Source organism: Alosa alosa, chromosome 9 (genome assembly GCF_017589495.1).
Source record: "Alosa alosa isolate M-15738 ecotype Scorff River chromosome 9, AALO_Geno_1.1, whole genome shotgun sequence".
In the NCBI taxonomy this organism is placed as follows: Eukaryota; Metazoa; Chordata; class Actinopteri; order Clupeiformes; family Clupeidae; genus Alosa; species Alosa alosa.
The window spans coordinates 14901243-14923686 of NC_063197.1; the positions used below are offsets into that span (position 1 = coordinate 14901243).

The 22444-nt window shown below is 47.5% G+C and overlaps 1 protein-coding gene across 2 annotated transcripts in view; it reads left to right on the forward strand.

The window, feature by feature from the left end:
- Nucleotides 1–22444, forward strand: part of polrmt (polymerase (RNA) mitochondrial (DNA directed)) — a 49322-nt gene that overhangs the window by 13828 nt on the left and 13050 nt on the right. For both annotated transcript variants that reach the window (XM_048252656.1, XM_048252657.1), the window contains exons 10-16: nucleotides 1091–1618; nucleotides 2173–2436; nucleotides 2697–2819; nucleotides 4059–4181; nucleotides 5165–5344; nucleotides 7641–7727; nucleotides 9984–10097. In XM_048252656.1, the coding sequence (XP_048108613.1) occupies nucleotides 1091–1618; nucleotides 2173–2436; nucleotides 2697–2819; nucleotides 4059–4181; nucleotides 5165–5344; nucleotides 7641–7727; nucleotides 9984–10097 (1419 nt within the window). The remainder of the gene's footprint in view (nucleotides 1–1090; nucleotides 1619–2172; nucleotides 2437–2696; nucleotides 2820–4058; nucleotides 4182–5164; nucleotides 5345–7640; nucleotides 7728–9983; nucleotides 10098–22444) is intronic.

The window sequence follows — 22444 nt, forward strand, 5'->3', positions numbered from 1 at the left end:
GGGGTGTGCAGCGGGGGGTGAGCACTCTGTAGATCTTCCCTGCATCTTACAGGTGGCTCTCAGGGAATTTCCACTCGCCTGAAGGATCTGTCCCAAAATGTGTTACACCCCACCCCCTACTTAGATCTCCTTCAACTGTGTGTGTGCACATTCAGTCTCAGTCTTCATCCATCTGCTGTGTGTGTGTGTATTTGTGTGTCTGTGTGTCTGTGTGTCTGTGTGTCTGTGTGTGTGTGTGTGTGTGTGTGTGTGTGTGTGTGTGTGTGTATGTACTTACGTGTGTGTATTTGCACGCGCACGCGTGTGTGTGTGTGTGTGTGTGTGTGATTGTGTGTGTAATTGTGTGTGTGAGGGAGTGAGCGTGATATTCTGTGTCAATGTGATGGCGAGAGAGAGGGTTTATGTGTGTGTATGTGTTTGCGTTGTGTGTGTGTTTGCGTTGTGTGTTTGTGTGTGTGTGTGTGTGTGTGTGTGTGTGTTTACGGTGTGTGTGTGTGTTTCTGTGTGTTTTTGCGTTGACTGTTAAGGCTTACAGGAAGTAGTAAATGCCCTGCTGTCACATATAATTACAAATGTTGCGTACCAGACGTTATGCCTTTGAACAGCCCTCTAACGTCATGGCAATTGCTCTTAGTCAAGTTATGAAGTAGCGCACGAGCAAAATGGTAGTGATTGATGTAGACCAGTCAGAACCTGAATGAATAAACATTTACCTCAAAGGTAATCAAAATGTTCAGACTGTACACCAGTGACTGCAGGTTTGTGTATTGGAACTCTTGCATGCTGTGTGAGTGATTGTCAGTGCCTGAAAGATGTGATGACTTCAAATCATGTTAAAGTTTGTTTTGTCAGGTATGCACATCCAGAAGATGAAAGTTAGAGTTTTGCTTCTCATTGACAGCTTTGTTTGATTTATTGCTGCAGCTAAAGCCGTTTGATGGGAAAATAAAGAAATATTGGTGAAAGATCATTAAAACCTGTGCTTTTGTTTTTGGGGACAAAGAATGTAGTGAGTAAATAAATGTCGCTCTGGGAGTTGTTGTAATGTGTTTTTTATTCTAATGCAGTTCTTGTGAAATTGCTTTCATAGATCGGTTTTATAAAGCCTCACCCGATCCTGACGCAGCTGCAGTCGGAGGCCTTGGAGACCAGACTGACGTTCGACTCATACGTGATGCCCATGCTGTGTCCGCCGGTGCCGTGGACGTCGCCGCGGTTCGGGGCGTACCTGCTGACCCCCACCAAACTGATGCGGTCAGTGGAGGGCGCGGTGCAGCACCAGCTGCGCCTGGAGAAGTGCCCGGACTACGAGCTGCACTCGGTGCTCGACTCGCTCAACCAGCTGGGCAACTGCGCCTGGCGCATCAACCAGCCAGTGCTGGACATCATCATCGGCATCTTCAACGACCGCGGCAACGAGAAGCTGGACGTGCCGCCGCCCGTATCCGAGGCGCCCGAGATCCCGCGCTTCTCACACAGCGACCCGAGCTACACCACGGCGGAGAAGGCTGCGCTGAAACGTGAGGCCATCCGCGCCAAGAAGAAGTTTGCCGAGATGCACAGCCTGCGCATGGACGCCCTCTACAAACTGTCCATCGCCAACCACATGCGCGACCAGGTAACAGAACCACCATGGTACAGATCTCAAGGCTCAGTACATGCTGGCATGCATAGAGTGCCCAGTATATATGCAGTATTTGCTCAATGTATTGCTCATGCACATTCTGAGATTGATAGATGGAGGAAACTCTTTGGTAACACTTTACTTTAGGGTTTCTACATAAGAGTGTCATGACACTGTCATAACTCTAACACTAACCCTAACTTTAACTTGTCATGACAAAAACTGAATGACACTTTACAGAAGCGAGTGGTAGAAGCGTTATGTCTTAAACGTTTATGACTTGTTCATGACAGTGTCATGTCACTCTTATGTAGATACCTTCATGTAAAGTGTAACCAACTCTTTTAAATGAGGGGGACTGTAGTGAGAGCTCTGGGGTATCTGGTGTGCGTGTATGGTAATGGGAAAAGGTTTAAATCATAGGAGGTACCTTAGGATGTTAGGCAGGTCCGGACCAATTCCGCAACATATCGTTATGTACCAAATTCAAAGCGAGCCTTAATGGCCAAACTGTGACGTCTCTGTAACATTCCACCCCTTACGACCAGGTCTTCTGGTTCCCGCACAACATGGATTTCCGCGGGCGCACATACCCATGTCCGCCCTACTTCAACCACCTGGGCAGCGACGTGACGCGCGCCCTCTTGGTGTTCGCTGAGGGCAAGCCGCTGGGGGCGCACGGCCTGGACTGGGTCAAGATTCACCTGGTCAACCTGACGGGCCTGAAGAAGCGCAGCTCGCTGGCTGGGCGCCTGGCCTATGCCAACAGCATCATGGATGACATACTAGACTCCGCCGACCACCCACTCACGGTGAGCCACAATCTCCACAATGATGGTTTTGGATTAAATTATCTTTAGCAATAACCTTTTCACAGTGACAATATAGTTGACATTGTATTACATGAACTTTACTTTGGAACACGTATTTGCCTTTTGAAATCAAATATATTATTTTTAGAAATGGCGTACTGGTGTGGTGTGCTATAGTGTCTCCACACTACAGCTAAACAGAGTGTGTGTGTTTGTGTCTGTCTGCCTGTGTGTGTGTGTGTGTGTGTGTGTGTTTTCAGGGGAGGAAGTGGTGGATGAACGCAGATGAGCCCTGGCAGTGTCTGGCCTGCTGTATGGAGATCGCCAACGCTACCCGGTCACCTGACCACACCAAGTACATCTCCCACTTCCCTGTACATCAGGTACCACAATCCCCTCTACCTGGATGCTTGGAGCAGCATCTACTGATAACATATAGATAGGTACCCGGTCTCTGATGTAAAGGTCCCAGGCTGGAGCTACGTCACCTTGAAATAATATAGGTAGATAGATACATATGGGCGGGTGGATGGACAAGTGTATTGATTCACTAATAAATGGGAACATGTTAGGAATTACCTAACAAAACCAGAATTGAAAACTCCAGCTTTGCTACTGCTACTATTTGTTTTTGGCTGCTGCTGTTGCAGTTTGTGCTTGTTGTTCTGAGTGCAGCCATTGGCCTGCAGGGGAAGCTGAGTGTAGCTCTCACAGTTGAGCAGGCCCAGCTGATAGCTCATGTTTCTCAGTGCAGTCTTCACTGTCACATCTCAGAGAGAGAGAGAGAGAGAGTCGCTCCACAGATGGGGTAGACTGCTCGTGAAACTGACCTTTTCGACCGACGCGCCTCCCCACACACCCTCATCTGCTGTGGCATTAAGAAATCTTTTGGTCGGGTGCCCGTGCGTTCGCACCCCTCGGCCAGCTAATTTTACCAACCAGATGTTGCTGAGCATTAGAGGAGCAATGGGGAGTTTGTTTTGCTTCGTAATGGCTTGTTACTTGTGGGGTTTTATTGTCTCTTAAATCACCATAGGGCGATGGAGGCTCAAAGGCGTCAATGAAAAGCAGCGTTTATTTTTTTGCCAAGGAGAAAGTATGGCATCAGCGATGTTTGCTGTAGCCAGCCCCTTAACATTGATTGCACAGTATGTTTGCTCCCTCCACTGTCTGTTCTCAGGCTTTCATTGGCATCTGTTAGCCAAAGAGTTTAAAATAACAGCAAGGTTTTAAGCGATTTTTTTTATTGTTGTTTTTATTGTTGTTTTTAACATCAGTGTGTTCTGTGCTGTGTTCTGTGTGTATTCGGGCTTAACATTCTTAGTGTAAGCCCTGCATCGTTAATGAAATATACATTTACATTAATTCATTAAGCAGACGCATTTATCCAAAGTGACTTATATGTATTATATTACAAGGGTTAAGTGTCTTGCTCAAGGGCACAATGGTGGGAGGTGGGAATTGAACCCACAACTTTTATGGCTACTACAGTACATGCTAGCCTAACTCCTTAACCACTATGCTGCCACCACCCCTTGTAGAATGTTGAAATGTAGAATGTAGTAAAAAAAAATGAAAAATGTGTTTTTGCTGATTTGCCCCTGTGTCTGTTTGCCTCCCAGGACGGCTCCTGTAATGGGCTCCAGCACTATGCGGCCCTGGGCCGCGACGTGATCGGTGCCACGTCCGTCAACCTCATGCCCTGTGAAGAGCCCCAGGACGTCTACAGCGGAGTGGCCCAGCAGGTCAGTAAGCCTCCACTTGCACCAGGGGGCGCCAGCTGGCAGCGGTGCTCCAACTGCCCAACCCCTTTCACTCGCTTGCTCTCTCTCTCCCTCTCTTGCACCTCTCTCTCTCTCTACCACTCTCTCGCTTTCTCTCTCTATCACTATCTTTCTCTCTATCACTCTCTTTCTCTCTATCACTCTATTACTCTCTTTCTCTCTATCACTCTTTCTCTCTACCACTCTCTCTATCACTCTCTCTCTCTCTCTCTCTATCACTCTCTCTTTCTCTCTATCTCTCTCTGATCCTCACTCCCATTCCTCCCACCCAACCCTGCCCTCTTCCTCTTGCACCCCACCCTTGCTGTTGGTGGCAGAGGCTTCAATGGGTTTCTTCTCCAGAGAGCTCTGGCATCCTTGCAGCTTCAGTATGAGTGGCCGGTCCAGACCAGAGTTCCCGGACTCCTGCTTGCAGGAGATGAAGAGTCCGGATTTTGGAGTAATGGCCAGCCTATTGACTTCCTGGGGTTTAGGGATGTTAATGGCTGAATCAAACCTTTAGTCTGCACCTGGTGTAGAAGATGCTTTTCCAAAGGCTGTAATGAGCTGTGTGATGCAAGTTGTTCTTGCGTCACTAATCCTTAGCTCATGTAGCTCAAAAAACATAGTAAAGCAACTTCAAATTGATATTGTGTAATTATGTATTGGCCAAACACAACGCAACCAGTTCATATGAATTATTGTACTTTACCATATCATCATTTTATTGCTTTTGACATCAGTTTTAGTAGGTTTGTTGTTATTTGCTTTATCAGGCATTGTTTATTCCTTGAAAAATATTTTTATATTAAAGTATACTATTCTAATGTCATATTAAATGAAAGTCTGCTTGAATGTTTTGAATGTAGTGATTTGTGATATGAGTGTATACCATGCCCTGTCTCCATACCGTGTTCCTGTTTAGCTGAGGTTGATATTGTCTTTGCTCTCTGCTGCTCTCCCAGGTGGAGGAGTTCCGCGCGCAGGACGCAGAGAAGGGCATTAGGATCGCCCAGGTGCTGGAGGGCTTCATCAACCGCAAGGTGGTCAAGCAGACGGTGATGACCGTGGTGTACGGGGTCACACGCTACGGGGGTCGCCTGCAGATTGAGAAGAGGCTGAAGGAGATTGATGATTTCCCCAAGGTAAAGCCTTGCTACCATTACACACACACACACAGTCAGTCTCTCTGTCTGTTCTACTCAACACAATCATACACATGTACATACACACACCCACGCTCAATATGCTCCACACACACACACACACACACACACACACACACACACACACACACACACAGTCTCTCTGTCTGTTCTACTCCACACAATCACACACATACACCCACACTCAATATGCTCACACACACACACACACACATGCACACACACACTCAACTCCACATCCATATCTGGTCCTGCATGTTATATCAACGACACTACTATAGATCCATGTAGCATCTAACCTTCACTGACCTTTGTGGTGTGTATGTTTGTTTGTTTGAGTTTTGATGCCCAGAGAAAAGAGAATGCACTGGAGGCTTTCTCAGCCTACCCGTCTATAAATTCACAGCCTCATGCAATCTGTCTGCAACCTCAGTGGTAAGGCTTGCTTTGGGTTTGTGAGTTCGCTCATAACCCTTGTGTCAGTACCCAATGGACAGATGTGATAAATAATGTGGTAATATTGAGTTATCAACCAACCCCCCTCTTAAAAGATAGAAAATGATAGATAGGGGTCATTCCGTGTCAAATCAGACAAAATCCAGGAAAAAGGTTGCTGCACCGTCTCAGATTTTGTTTAAAATTTGTCTACCTAATATTTAGGTCCCAAAACTAAGACCTATAAAATATTTTTGTTAAATTCCAATGTTTTCATAAATTTTTTTCACCCATTTGGATATTTTTTATAATCTCAGAAAATACCTTATCTTGAAATCCATGTTTAAAGAGTAATGAGCATTAATATCTTGAAAAGAATTATTCCAAGCCTGCCCAAACTTTGTAGGGTGGAAGACAGACATGTTCTTGGTAAGATTGGACCGTTAAAAGTTTGTACTGCATGCCCATTACATTTATATGGAAAAAAGTGCAGAATGTAGTAAACTCATTTTTGTATCCACATGGCACCAATTTTGTATTTTGTCTGCAAATACAATCATTTATTATTATATATTATTAAATGCACATAAAGATATTAACAAGGTGTGATTGCATTTTTTGGTAATGTTCATAGAACATGTGGGGTAATCAATGTGGGAATAACTCAGTTTATAGTCTTAGTTATAGGCTGCCTATGAATAATTATTTTCATTGATTACCCAAACATTGCTTACCAGACAATGTGATTTTCAGGCTGTAAAACTGAAGTACTGAAGTATTTCAAGGGCTGAAAATAATATGAAGATATAGGATTTGAACAGAAATATTTTACAGGCCTTGGTTTTGAGACCCAACAAAATCTGACACAGTGCAGCAACAACCATCTCTGATTTGACACAGAATGACCCATAGGATAAAGTTGATTTTGTTATCGATATATGGGCTTATTTGTTGCTTTGTAAATATACTCAGGCCTCCATCCAAAATCTACTTGAAGTCATGGACAGTATGTTGCCATTTGTGTTTTAAGTTGTTCAGCTTCAGTTGCATGACCTGTGGGATAATCAATGAATCTTTATTATCCGTAGCATATGAACGCACTATACCCAGAGTCCACCACCTTTTGTGTGGTATATCCTCAGCTTTTCTGCAGTGTCACACTGTGTTGTTGGTTATTTAGCAGTCGTCTGGTCCCGCGAGTGCAGATCCACTCCCCGAAGCACTTAAGAACACACACAGCCATGGAGACACAAGTGATGCTGCTACTACTGCTGAAATCAACTAGGAGGCACCCAGGGTATTGCAGGGAGCCTATCTCAGGCCTTGCATCTGGAAGGGAGGAGGGAGGAGGCAGAACAGGGAAGAGGTTCTTTAGGGTGGTTAATGTGTGTGTGTGAAGTGTAAGGGGATTGGTGAGTCGTGTGTGTGTGTGAAGTGTAAGGGCATTGCTGAGTTGTGTGTTGGCGAGTTGTGTGTTGGCCCAGCTCTGGAGAGATGCTGGACAGGCTCAGGCAGGCCAGGGTGGCACTTGGGCAGCTCCTGGCACCTGTTTACCCCAGTGCCACCACCGTCTTCTCTCTCTTGCTCTTTCTCTCTCTTTCTCTCTCCCCTGAAAGACCAGGGACCAGCCTCATGGCACCCCTCACAGAGTGTGCTCAGCAGAGTCCAGTGCCACCAGAGCCCTCCATGGCAACAGAGTTATCTGAAGCAAGGGCCTTGGCACCTGACTACTGTGCACTGTGCAGGTGGCCAGATGGAAATGCCCTTCTTCTCTTTGTTGCTCCCTGGCTTTGATATTTTGTGTGTGTTGTGTGTGTGTGTGTGTGCTTTGTGATTGCAGGAGCACGTATGGGATGCCTCATACTACCTGGTGCATCAGGTGTTCAGCAGTTTGAAGGAAATGTTCACAGGCACTCGGGAGATCCAGGTATGAGCCAACACAAGCACATCCTTCCCATCACATCACCTTTCCCGTTCCCGACATACAGTACCATGTTTATGCATGACGAAATGGAACCCAACCCTCTACATCTGCAGGGGCACTCTACCAACAGTACAGTGAGATACGTATATTTACTTAGACCCTTTACCGCTAGTAATCACTTTCCATCACTGTTCTATTATTTCAAAATGAGAAAGCAGCAATTTCATAACGTCAAATATGGCAGTAAGTGAGTGGAAAAAATTGAGTAAATGGAGTAGGGTGCGTGTTCAGTTTGCCATGTGACATATAGAAGAGAAAGTAGAGTATACAAATTATTGTGTGCACAAGTGCATATATAGCCTCTCTCACTGAACTTGAAGAGTTGATATGCTGCATTGCATGGCAACAGGAGACACCAAGACTAAGATTGGGGCTATTTTATTGGCCGAAGGATGCAAAACAAAAATCTAAATACTTGGTAGAAAACACAATTTCATAACTTGATTAGCTGATAGTAGAATAAAGGATATATCCATGGCGTGGTTATATCCCTATCAACCCCATTCTCACTCGTGCCATATTGCTGAAGTAAAAAACAAAACTTAATGCACAATTGTACCTATGTTGTATGTATGTTCTGGCTTAGGGGCACATACATTATAATTCACCTTTCATACCAACCTTCTTGGCACACAGTCCATACCATAACACCCTGTTTTCATTCATCTTTCTAGCCACATCACCCCACACCCACACCCACACCCACACCCACACCCACACCCACACCCACCCACACACACACACACACACACACACACACACACACACACACACACACACAGAGTGAGCCCAGGCTTCCCAGATAAACAGCAGAGTCTTGGAGGAGAGCCTGGTGTTATTTTTAAACTGCAAAGAGAGGCAATATTAATTCTTCAGGTGTCTTCCCGATTTAGCCACCACCCCCGCCCCTCCCATATTAAAGAAGACACACACCTGCGTTTGGCTCATGCATTAAAGCCAGGGAGAGAAAACAGATGTGGGGTGTGTGTGTGGGGCTGGGGGGCAGGGGGGGCAGGGGGGGGCAGGGGGGCGGGTATACAAAAAGATGAACCTGTTGCCACCACACGCACATCCCCAGCAACCACCCACACTCTCGCCCACTGCTTCCCTCAAGGAGGTGCTCAGACAGCCAGATCTAATAGGAAACACCCCATATATATATATACACACGCATACATACACACACACACACACAAATACATACACATATACACACACACACACACACACACACAGACACACACAAATGCACACACACAGACACACACACACACACACACACACACAGACACACACACGGCAGACCCATTGCTGTAAATGGGTCAGATCCTGCTGAGCCCTGTCTGCTGGCTCTCTGAGGGGGGATGATCAATCCACTCACCCGCTGTACCTGGGAGAAGGAGAGAGGGAAAGAGGAGAGAAGGTGAAAGAGAGAGAGAAAGGAGGGAGAGAGAGAGAGAGAGAGGTGGGGGCCTGTGAAAGAGCGTAGTGGGCCACAGAGATGGAGAGAGAGTGAGTACATGTTCAAGATGGCAGGATGAGGATAGGGATGGGGGGAGTAATAAAGAGATGGAGACATCCAGAGAGGGGGGGAGGGGGCAGGAAGCTGATGTATGAGGTCCGACTCAGGGAAGCACTGAGACATTAGTCTGGTGCTGAAGCCACTTGGGGCCTCAGGGACTCTGTGTTTGTGTGTGTGTGTGTGTGTGTGTGTTTGTGTGTGTGTATGGAGGGGTTGCCTAATCTGTGCCATTGACACTGCAGCAGCGCTAGCAGTCCTGTTGCTGCTGTTCTGCAGGTCCACACACCTTATGCTCGCAGCAACGCTCACACACCTGTTAGGCCACAGACACAGAAATGGAACAGCTCAATTTGGGTCCCTTCATTTCAGCAAGTTGAGCCCTGTCATAAAGCCACTGCTTACTGTGCACCAGAACTTTGCCATAGGATGCTTATGCATGCCCTCTATATCTGCATTATTCAGCAGAATGAGATCATTATTTATGACAAAATGTAAATCTAATAATAATAATAATACATTTTATTTGTAACGCATTTTACATTTTCTAGAAATCTCAAAGTGCTACAGGATGAGATCTAATGCTTGGTGGTATATGATCAGTATATTGCATGCATGTTATGGCCACATACATTATACTCATACAATGTTGGTTAATAAATGTTGGTTGCCCCCGGTAGGACTGGCTGACTGAGAGCGCCCGGCTGATCGCCAAGTCCGGCAGCACGGTGGAGTGGGTGACCCCTCTGGGCTTGCCCATCGTGCAGCCGTACCACCGCATAAGGAACCAGATGGTGAGTACTGACCGCAGCGCCACGGCATCACACTGAGTGCCACACCGGCAGAATTAGACCCGAGTCAGACCTGACCAGATTGATAAACGTGTTTTGTGTTCGGTATATGCAGTGAAGGCATTTTTTGTGTTTGTTTATTGAACTGTTCAGCGTTGTTGGGTATTGATAATGTATGTATGTATGTATAAGTCGACACGGACACCACAGCAGCCTGCCTATTAATAGTCTGTGGCTGAACAGTTTTCCAATGAAGGCGTCGGCATGGCGACAGAGCTGTTTGAGGTTTGCGGTTTCCCCTCTGATCCGGAGTCCAGACCACAGCGCTCTCCTGTCACCGTCAGCGACCACTGAGGAGCCACACAGCGGTGGCTTTGGCTGAAGAAGCCAAAAAGCTGCCGCTGTGCCCCCTGCGTGCCCCCAAACACACACACACACTCACAATCACACTACCTCCCACACCACTTCCCCTTCCTCTTGACCTAAATTAAAAGAGCCTCTTTCCACAGCCTTTTTGTGGAAAGGTCCTCTTTTGCCGACGGGAACATAAGAATGGCACTTGCCAGCTCACTTTCTCTCTTGCTCTCACTGACACACACACACACACACACACACACACACACACACACACACACACGTGCACACACATATCCAAACATACATTTATAGGCATACTGTATGTGCATCCACGCACACACACACACACACTGGGCTGCCCTCTCCTCCTCTCGGCGTCTGTCAGAAGGCATTAGGCGGGTGCGGAGAGCACAGCGGTGGTGCTGCGGTGGGCGGCTGGTCGGGAGGCCGAGTGGAGCGAGAGAGCGACGGGGCTGCGGCTCGCGCCACTCCTGCAGAGAGCAGCTGCTAGCACGTCCGTGCCCCCCCCCCCCTCCTCCAAACAACACCTCCGCCCCCTCGCTCAGCACCCAGCTCGGTGGAGCTCCACATCCATGGGAGGGAGGGAGGGAGGGAAAGAGAGAGAAAGGGATACAGAGAGTTTGAAGACAGCAGGAGTTATGCACAGATGCGAGGTGCTGCTGAGTTTTGGAATAGGCAAAACTGGAGTTTGTGTGCCTGTGTGTCTCTGTGTGTGATTAAATGTACTGGTGTGTTGCCAGTGCTGGGTTATCTATGAAGAAGTGTGTATGAGTCCATGTGTATTATTAGAAATTGTGTGTGTGTGTAGGTTATCTGAGTAGAGAAGTCCATGTGTGTGTGTGTGTGTGTGTTCATTCATTTGAGTGTGAGCTCATGTGAGAAGTGCTCCTCTCTCTGCCCCTTGTTTGAGCGGGCTTGTAAACAAAGGCCCACATTTCCATTGCAAATCAAACCGCAAGATTTGCTGCACTTGGCTGAGTCCTGCTCTAAGGGGTGTGTGTGTGTGTGTGTGTGTGTGTGTGTGTGTGTGTGTGTGTGTGTGTGTGTGTGTGTGTGTGTGTGTGTGTGTGTGTGTGTGTGTGTGTGTGTGTGTGTGTGTGTGTGTGTGTGCGTGTGCCTGCTTTCAGTGTGGATAAGCATTAGAGCACACTGTTGTTCATATAAATGAAGGATATGGCAGACAAATGTATTTGATGCCCAGGAGCTGGCTCTGAATGCTAACCTAGAACTTGGTGCTATGCCTCACCGGCCCGCCTCAGGAAACACACACGTATACCACCCTCTCTCTCCACTCCTCTCCTTCTCTCTAGTTTCCTTCCCCTCTGTTCCTCTGCTTCCCTCTCTCCTCTCCTTTACTTTTCTCTATCCTCATTCCCTTTCTCTTCTCTTCTCCTCTCTCCCCCTCTCCTCTCCCCCACCCTCCCAGGGTCCAGTGTCGTGCCACAGGCCTTTTCACAGCCCTGTCCCCCCAAGGCCCTGTGGGCTGGTCCTTTGTAAGTAATGCTTAATGGCCCCCTAATGGCAGGAGTGACGCTCTGCCCACCTCCTCGCCACGGCTCCCCCAGCCTCACCAGTCGACAGCCGCGCTGCTGACGCAGATGCCGTAGTGGCGGAGTGTGTGTGTGTGTGTGTGTGTGTGTGTGTGTGTGTGGGGGGGGGTGCTGAGCGCCTCTTCTCCTCCACTTTCCTTTGCTCCGCTCTGCTTCGGTCATGATCATCACGGGGGTGATGGGACGTGACAAGGACACAGAGACAGAGGATCTGAGAGCTGAGGGCTTTTACATCAGAATGTTGCAGGCCAGCACACAGGTGGACTAGCGCACTGCTCCAGTTTGTCTCGGTGTGGCATTTTGTTGTCAAATAGATGCATTTCGGTAATATACTCGGAAGTGATGTTGAAGTTATCCTTACATTTCCACTCGGTTTCCTGACCAGTTAGTACGAACAACAGGTGTGTTAATCACCTCTTCTCATAATTATCTAATTGAAATTGAGGATTAATCAAATCATACAATACTGTTTAAAAACGTTGCATAATATGACTTCAAATAGCACACCTCCACAATGCACGGTTATTGTCTGTTTTGTTATTTTCTTGTGAGAGACGTCTAGAGCCTCCGTCACAAACCTTGGGATCAGCGGGATGCTCTTCAATAAGTCCCGTCATGCAGTGCTGGTCAATTTGGAATTTAATTAAAGGCGGCCATAGGGGGCATGTTCTGGTTTGAGCTGATTATTAAGGAGCCCTCGACACCACCAAGCTTATTATTCCTCCTAATCGCCAGCCATAATTGTCCTTCCAAGATGCGATAATGAGAAAATACTGCATCCCATTACTGTCTCAATAGTCACTCATAGGGTGAGGCTTTTATGTCAGTGGGGTGTATTGTGAAAAGGAAACTAGGGGAAGACATTGAGTATCTATATATCTCTAAAGTCATGTTCAAGTTGATTATCCATCTGCATTGTCAACATGTACGCTGTGTGCTGTAGCTCTTGCTACATGTGCTTGGTTTTATGTGAAGGGTGGTGTGTTTTATATAAACTGGCCAGTATGTAGGCTGTCCGTTGCAGTGTGGCTGGGTTATCTTCGTCCTGCCCAGTGAATGTTGGGTCATTACTTTTTATTGGACTTTTATGGAATTTCTGATGAAGGCCCTCATAAATCAGAGTGCCACGTCTCCTCATGAATTCTTCACCACTTTAATCGCTTTTAATCATGGCCCCTCTGCCGCCCCACCTCAGCGTCCACCTCAGCGTCCACCTCAGCCTCTACAGCCGCCATCGCTCCTCACGGCGCTCCCCAAAAGCAGGAGGGCCCTGTGGCGCAACTGGATACAGGGCCTGTACCATATTTGGGTCCAGGTGCCCATGGGGACCCGGGTTCGGGTCTGACCGTGGTCATTTCCCGATCCCACCCCATCTCTTTCTCCCATTCACTTCCTGTCAGTCTCTCACTATCCTATCAAAATAAAGGCAATAAAAAACAGTCCCAAAAATATACTTAAAAAAAAAAACCAAGAGCCACCAGATGGCCATCACCTGGAAAGCAGTCACCAGTGTCCCCGCATCAGCATCTACCGTCTACCGTAATTTCCTGCCTATTAACTGAGGTTTATTAGCCTGACGAGCCAGACCCACATCAAGATGTAGGGTCTGGGAACTCACCATTCGCAGTGCTCAATCCGAGGGGCGGGATAAACGGTTGTCTTTCAAATTCCCTCTGCCCGCAATAGGATAGCGCTACAACTCATAAGTCCCATGCGTTTTCCCACCAGCGGAGCTAGTTGGCTAGTTGATCAAAAAAAAACTTAACTTGTGTCACGCTGTTCGCCAGCAGCAGCATCCATCTTTATGCCATCATTATGTTAAGCCCGCCCACCGACTCTATACACGATGTGATTGGCCTGATCAAAGTTTCATTTTTCCAGCTCGCGAGCCAACAGAGAGTTGCTAGGCTACCCTGGCTGCAAATTACATTTGTTGCCGCTAGGGAGCATCTAGATTTCTAGGCTAGAGGTTTATACATTCGTTTTGCAAAATTTCTTCAGCTATGAGGTTAATACATGGGGGGAACTATACATGCAAATGCATTTCTTCTCTTTTCATTCTTCACTTTGTTTATGTGTGTACCGTTTGCCAGTTCAGTTTCAAGTATTATGAAAGTGGTCAATGCATGTTTTTTATTAAGCATGCATTTTCCACCAGTTTCAGTTCTAGCTCTGTCATGCAAATGAAGAATGCACAAGCAGACAGGTTAGAGGAAACAGGAGTTGGAGGCCTGCCCTCTGCGGTCGGTGGATTTTGGATGCTTCTGGAGCAAATCACAGGCCTGGTTTTGATGGCCCTTGGCATGTTCCAGCTCCGATAATGAAGAGCAGAGTGCAAACGCTTACTTGGCTGGGAATGGAGCGGAGTGGATCGGTGTATCTCTGAACAGGTTGTTTGTCATCAGATGGGCTATGTTTGCCTTAAGGTGGATGGAAGGGATAGGGGTGTGAGCATTCGCACACACACCTCATCTATCCTCATGCACACAAACACACATACCTACACACATACCTACACCTACACACACACAGACACACACACACACATATATACACGAACCGTCTCCACTAGTGAGCCAACTTGGCTCATCAGTGTTGCTGTATTCCCTCATCAATTGCTGGCGTTGTCTGAGCCAGGAGTGTGCGCGGCCCCTGGGGTCAAGGGCTGGGGCGTGGCCTGTAAACCACCTCTCCATCTGGAGTGTCAGGGCTCCTCAGCGCCTCCGCTTCTATTTTTAGTCCTCTTCATTTCTCAAGAGGACCTCCCCCTCTGCCAAGCCTTGGGGTGGTGTTGGTAGGGGTTTGACGGCCGCGTGTTTTTGTGTTGTGTGTGTGATGAGGGAGATTTGTAGGGAGAAGGAGGTTAGAGGAGGGGGCTGTGGTGGTCTCTCTCTCTCTCTCTCTCTCTCTCTCTGTCGCGTCTCCCCTGAAAATGTCAGGGGCGGGCAGATTAATGCGCCAGCCGTCGGGGCCCGTATTAATCAGTGGTCCAGTCCGGTTCCCCCCAGACAGCACGTCCGCACATCACATCGCACCCTCCATCCCTGCCCGCCACCAATCACAATCGGACCATCAGATCCCAGCCCCCGATAGCACCTTTTCATTTCTACGCCCCCACCCCCACCACACTTTGATGTAGTGTTGCCGTCGTGCCAGTGTAATAGCTGGCTCGTTCGCTCCCACCCGTGCTCTATATTTATACCTGCGAGAGGGGGTATAAATAGAGCCTTATTTATTTCTCTGCCGGTGCGTGCGAGACTTGTTTACACGTGAGCCGTGTATCTGAGCGCTGTCTGGGGGGGCGATGGCAGCGGTGGTTGGGGGGAGTGAGCGCTGTCTGGGGGGGGCGGTGGTTGGGGGGAGTGAGCGCTGTCTGGGGGGGGGGGGCGATGGCAGCGGTGGTTGGGGGGAGATGGCAGCGGTGTTTGGGGGAAGCGGCTGCGGCTGCTGTCTGGCTGAATGACGTCTCTGACACCTCTGACCTGGCAGTATTTGTGGCCGTCCAGATGCTTGATGTCGCTGTTGATTCCAGGAGGGTGTTCAGACGTGCGTTAGTGGGAGAACTAACACTGGTTGGTTGGTCTGTAGCGTCTACATCTTTATGATTACAAGGCCTTAACAGTCTGTTTTCAGGTTGATGCCTTTGTGGCAGTTTGTGTGTGTGGGTGAGTGTGTGTGGGCGTGTGCGTGCGTGGATGTGTGTAATTGATTGCGTGCCTGCTTATTTATACTCATGTGTGTATATGTGATTTTTTTTTGAGTGTGTGTGTGTGTGTGTGTGTGAGATTGTGGATGTGTGCCTGTTTGTACCTGTGCGTGTGTGTGTCAGTTTCTGCTTGTGCGAGCACAGCTCAAGTGGGGCTGCCAGCACCCGTAGCCTGCACCCTGGCTGATTAGCATAGCATCAGAATGTGGCGAGGCACTCGAGCCGGAGCTGCTTAACAGCAGGCGCTGGAAGCGAGACTGGGATGAGAGGCAGACAGCTGGCCTATGATGTGTGTGTGTGTGTGTGTGTGTGTGTGTGTGTGTGGGTGTAAGGGTTGTGTGTAAGGGGCGTGTGTGTGTGTAAGAGAGAGAGAGAGCAAAAAAGCCCTGTGCATATGCATGAGAGGATGCTCTGCTAAGGCATGATTGATTGTGATTGAAACTGTGAACACAAAGACAAAAATATGATCAGCGTCACTTCAAGCCGTCGCACGAATTCCTAATGTATTTGTCCTGATCGAGTTAGCCTCAAACGAGAGACTTGCTGTTTTCTCTGAAAAACTCCTCAGCCTCCTGCAAATTCTTCCTTTGACTGAATGTCAGTAATGCTTCAAGGGCCAAGGAGAAAGTACTGTCTGGTGTTAAGTCAAAACGTCACCTTCGCATATCCTCCCCCGAGGGGGAAGGTTCCAAAAAAAAAAGGTGCTTCAGAAGACTGAGGCGCTGAGCGATTTGACAAGACCGAGGTCACCTCCAGCCTTTAATACAATCTGCCTGCCCGCCCTCATCAATTCCCCAAACTTCTCCTCCTCCTTCCAATGGGAAATGGGACACTAATTAGGAAGAGGAGGGACGAATGAGGAAGATGGAGCACTCGTTCGCTGCATGCCTCTCTACTGTAAGCAAACAAAAGGCGCAGGAAGCAGGCGCAGGAAGAGAGAGAGAGAGAGAGAGAGAGAGAGAAGGAGAAGCAGTTTAATCAGTGACTGCGTCGCCCCGCTCCCTGGCTGATTGGAAGAGGAAATTGCGCCTGAGACCAGACCCTGGGATGCACATCAATAAGCCTGACTAATGCGATTGTATGGGGCTAATCAGATCGGTGGGTCACTTTTTGTTAGGTTACATTGTTCAGTAAGTGTAGAAGGTGGGTGTATCAGGTTCAATCTGAAGCGGGTGTGTGTCAGGGAGAGGATGGGAGGATGCAAAGAGGAAGAGATGAAGAGGGAGGAAGTGCTGGTTGTTTTTGTTTTTCGAGCACGAGAGAAACACTTAAGGTGTCCTTTTTGCAAGGGGAAATCAGAGCTCTCCAGAGAGCAACACCATTGTAAGCCAAAGCCAGTACAGTTGATCTGCCTGCACCCAGTGGACAACAATCCCAGCTGAAACACTTCACCAAGCATTTAATTGTCCCCCCTCCCTCCCTCCCTTCCACACACACACACACACACACACACACACACACACACACACACACACACACACACACTCACACAAACACAAACAGTGATCTCTCTCTGCGACTGGTTTCATTTTCTAGCCTCAGCTGAGGTCAAAACAACACTCTTGCCTTGCCTTGTTCGCTCAGGCCATCTCATTTTTTCATACGAAGAGATTGTGAAATAATAAATGCTGTCGGAGTTTCAAGGACGCCCTGGGGGGGAAAAGACGGCGAAAAGGTCAGCGGTGGTATTGTCCCTCCGGGGGGCTCTGAATAATTAGACAGTGTTTTACCTAATCCCCAGAGTCGCAGACAGGAGCAATCAATAACCGAGTGGCAGCTTCGCCAGAGTGGCTGCAGCTTTGAGAGTCTTGTTTCCGAGCAGCACCCAGGCAGTCACAGAGCTCAGAGCGGGCCTCAGTGCAGCACTGTCGGGGCTATGTTTGAGTAATGCCTCCATCCGCCCAACTCAAATAGCTGCAAGCTAAGCTTCTGTTTGAGTTGTGAAGATCTTTTACATCATGTCACTAGATGGCATACACTTTCTTACTGGGGACAAGCTGGCCTGAAATTAATAGTTTCGTTCAAGATTTGTAATAAAGGAGATTGAATTCACAACTGGCTTATATAGCAGCCGATTGATGATGCAGGAGATTTGCCCTCAGATTGCTTAGGATAAGAAAATGGATGGCACAAAATAATTTTGTAAATTGATTACGTTTCGCTTGTTTAACTTTGTTTGATTATCTTTGCTTTTCCTTTATTTCAAATTGCTCTGCCATAAGTCTGTTCTGGTGAATCTAATTGAGCTATCTGCCATTTTGGTTGACCCGGCTCACTTTCCTAAATGTCTGTTCCTTGGGTGGAAATATCCTCCATGGCAGATACAGGCAGGAACTGACCGTTATTATGCTTCTATTTGAGGAACGAGTTGTGTTTTGCAATAAATCATTCTGACCTTCAGGGTGACCCGAGGCAATTGACTGAAAGCCTCTTCATTTTGGAACATGCACACAGAGCTGGATGGATGGATACATCAGCCTGACTGCAGAAGATCTGTGCACGCTTGTTTACCGACAGAATACTGAACAGAATTTGCAGCCCTCTCTTCAAGGTCCTCTGCTGATTCTTATTCCCTGTGGTCAACTCAAATTCAAACTCTCCACTCAAATATAGTTATTGAGCAAACTGACACCCAGTAGTTTAAGCAGAAGGACAGAACCCATGCTGAAGATCTGACTTGGCCCTTTAGTTTGTATGTTTTGCGTTTCGTTGTTTCATGATGATGAGAAGTGCGTCTGTCATGACTCGAGCTGTCAGGAAGATAGAAGGCAGTGGACTGCATACATGTCAAGTAATGTGTTCGCTGACAAGTGCAAGGAAGGGCTGATCCCAATTGTTCAAAGCCACACTTATCGCTGGTTGAGATAACAGCTGTTTGCAATGCATACATTAGGCATCATGCCAGGGTGGCAGGCTCTCCCACTGAAAGATGGCTGTCTTGGTCCCAAGCAGTGCTGCACTGTCCAGCATGAGTGTTTGACTCCATAGTGATAAGATTGTGTCATTACGTAACTGTACATGCAGATGGCATCCATGTTGAAGGTGCTCTAAGCGATGCCCCACGTTTTTTAAGGCTAAAAGTTTTTTTGTCACTTACAGCAAACATTACCTCACCATCCGCTAGCTGCCTGTGTCCTGAATACACTGTAAAACATCTCTTTGGACAGCCCAGGCTCTAAAAACGGCAACAAAAACAACCTGGGCAAACCTAGCCCATAAAAACATAACAAACTGTTCCAGCAAATCACAGACGAGATGCTAGTTTAGGAGAGTTTTAATTGCACGGGAGGGATGGGGAGGAAGTAGCGAGCTAGCTCTCTGTTTTGTTTGAATGACAACAGAAGTGACGTTACCCAGCATTGCTTAGAGCACCTTTAAAGAAGCTATGTGGAATTCTGTAGGCTTACAGTTGTCTTGAACATCGTCTTCTATGAGCTGCATTGTATTTGATACAGCAGCCACACATGGTGCAACGTGGTATTACAAGAAAGCCATCGCTAGCTGGTTTGCATGCTAACTTCAGTGGATATTAGGACAACATCGAGCATGTGTGTTTTTTGACATATCAAAACGGTCGTTCCGTCACATTCTGTTGCTGTTGCTAAGTCATTTCTGTGTGTTTTAAACAAAACAAAACCAAAACTCTGCATAGCACCTTTAATACAGAAAGCAGAAGGGGTTCTTTGACTAGTGAGGGGGCAGAGGGCAAAAACATGACCTCTCCTTTGGGATTACCAGTGGTCTTTCCTATGCTGCCTTGGGAGGAGACTACCAAGAAGAGGATGGAGCCTACCTCATTAGCCGCGCTAACTCCATACATTATGCAATGACATGGTTGATTGGAATTCCCTGTGGGAATGCTTTGAATCGCGGATGCCCTTTAGTGTTGTCAATGTCATTGTGTCCTCACTTGTATCCTTACTTCATTGTCTGTCTTATTAAGAACTGACAGAATTCCTGAAATTTCCAGTTGCAGCTCTATACTAGATGGCCTGGACTGATATGAAATAAATGAGCAGAAGTGCAGTTGAGGCTTATCAATCTCAAATGCACCCCAGGATCAGGCTCTTTGCAACAACAGCCGGAGCTGTGTTTGTGGTATATCATTACCTCTCTCGTGTATTAGCCATGTGTCTTAATTGTGCAGCGGGGAGCAGGTGATCAGGCGCTCTATCTGACCTCCACCAGCCTCCACCCTCTTCTGTGCTCCACCTCAGTCACAGCTGTCTCCTCTGGCTCGTCTCATTGTCCTAAATGGTGCCATTATTAACGGAGCCTAATAGTTTCATCAATCACTCTGATTAATGGGCACCTGTGGTCAGCATTCTTGTCAAGTCATCCCTCTCCGGACGAGACCCAGAGAACCCACACGATTGCCCTGGATCATCCATGTGGACCCAGAGCCCTGTGTCTCTTCATAAAGGTGACCCCAGCTGATCAGTCACATGTGAGCCAGGACTCCGGTTCTTCCCACTTGGGCATCCTTAGTCCTTAGGATTTATTTGTATACGTACAGGCTCTGTGCGCTAGCTGACTTGAAGTCGGGAAACCAGTTTCCTGTTCGTTGACATGGCTGTCAACAAAGCACGTGTGCTCACTGAATATCATTCCCTCCTTATTTTGTGCAGACACTGCGAGTAGGCTGGTGTTTTCAGGAAAAAGGTGGAAGCTGAAATCGCATTTATAACGACTTGAAGCCGAGCAGAATGGCACGCAACAGTACTAGAGCCACCCACGGACATGAAGACTCGCATACATTGTATTCCTTACGTTTTCGTACAACTAAAGCACTCATCTTCAGGTGCTTGTTGACAGCCATGTCAATAAACAGGAAACTGGTTTGCCGACTTCAAGTGAGCGTGGTGGAGCAGTGGGAAGCGGTCAGTCCCAGATACCTGGCAATGCGATTACCTACAGCTTTGGACTTTCACTTTTACAGCCTCCGTATACAGGCACCGACACGAGTGCGGTGCACTCCACTTTTGACGTTAGATTACAATAGATTCCTCGCACACCACCACCGAACCCTTTCACTGCCACGCTGTGGATTACGACTCAGTCCTATTTTTTGTTTGCCGCCACTTAATAAAATCTGTTGTTCCTCAAATATTTGTCAATAAAAACTTTCAGCACTGATGTGCATGGGCAAGTGACAGAAGGTGACGCCACACTCATGTTGGTGCCTGTACATGCAGATCTCAGCTCAACCATCACCCAACTCTCCACACAGTCACTCCTGAGTAGGCTCACACAGGGCCCAGACCTATAGGCTTCCCACGGGGCTGGCTACCTGGCATCCCACTCTGTGGACCGCCTCCAGGAGCTGTCGCTGCGCCTCCACAGTCCCTATCTCCCCAGCCATCTCGCCTCACTTGTCCCTGATGCTGTTCTCCTCCTGGTGCCCTAATGCATGGCTTTGCTCCAGTTTTTTTATGCTGTCACCTTGAGCTCACCTGGGTGTTTTTCCACTTGCTGTGTAAAGGTTTGTGTGTGTCTGTGTATGTGAATAGTGTGCGTGTGCGTGTGCGTGTGTGTGTGTGTGTGTGTGTGTGTGTGTTTGTGCGTGTGTACAGGTGAGTTGGAGAGCATTGGAGAGTGTAGCTTCATGATTTGTTTTGTATAGATGTTTGTGTTGTTTGATGTTGGTATGCAAGCATGTGTGATTTCAGGGTTTCTGCGAGGTCTTAAAAGAGTAAGCCTTAAATTGTCTTAAATACATTTGAATTTATTTACAATTGTAGGCCTTAAAAAGTAAAAACGCATTAAAATATTCTTTAAAAAGTCTTACATTTAACCTTTTGAAACCTGCAGAAACCCTGGATTGCAAGTGAGTATGATTTGTGTGTGTGTGTGTGTGAGTATGATTTGTTATGTACAGGTGTGTGTGAGTGTGTGAGAGACAGAGAGAGAGTGTGTGTGTGTGTATGAGTATGATTTGTTGAGTACAGGTGTGTGTTTGTCTGTGTGTGTGTGTGTGTGTGTGTGTGTGTGGTGAGTAAAGCTTTCGAGGGACTCAGAGGGACTAATCTCCTCAGTAATGGGTTCCAGGGGCCCAGGGGTCTGACAGGTCGGATGCGTGTGCTAGTCACTCACACAGGACTAATGGTTCCTCCAGAGGCCCCTATTCCACTCACATGGTCACACTCATCTCCAGCAGAGTCAAATCACCCCAGCCCCGGCCGCATCCCCACTCCCTCCCTCTCTCCCTCACTCCCTCACTCCCTTCCTCGCCTTCTCGCCTCTTCAGGAACTCTCCAATTTACCGACGCCCCTGAAAAACCTTTTGTGTGGGGAGGGCAGCAAGCCCAGTATATCAAAAACAGTGCCCTTTCCCATTACAAATTCTGTCACAATTTGTCTTTACTTGAGAGACTGAGATCGATGTGGAGCACTTGTAGGTCAATAAGGTGTATTAGGAGAGACAATAGGATTGATTTGGATTTTTGGCAATTTATTTAATATGGGTGACGCAAACCTAGAACATGCATGTGCTTGAAACTCATTCACCTCTTTGTCTCTGGGTCATAGAAATAGATTATGGACCCTCCATTTTTGTTGTGATTTATACTGATTAAAATGGCTTTTAGGCGTTTGTGTAGGTGACCAATGTCCATTGGTTTCACTTCCACTAACTAGTCTGTTAATAAGTGACCCTCAGGCCCTGCTCCTCCCATCTCAATTGTTATTATGACTATTACAATAATGCTTAATGTAGG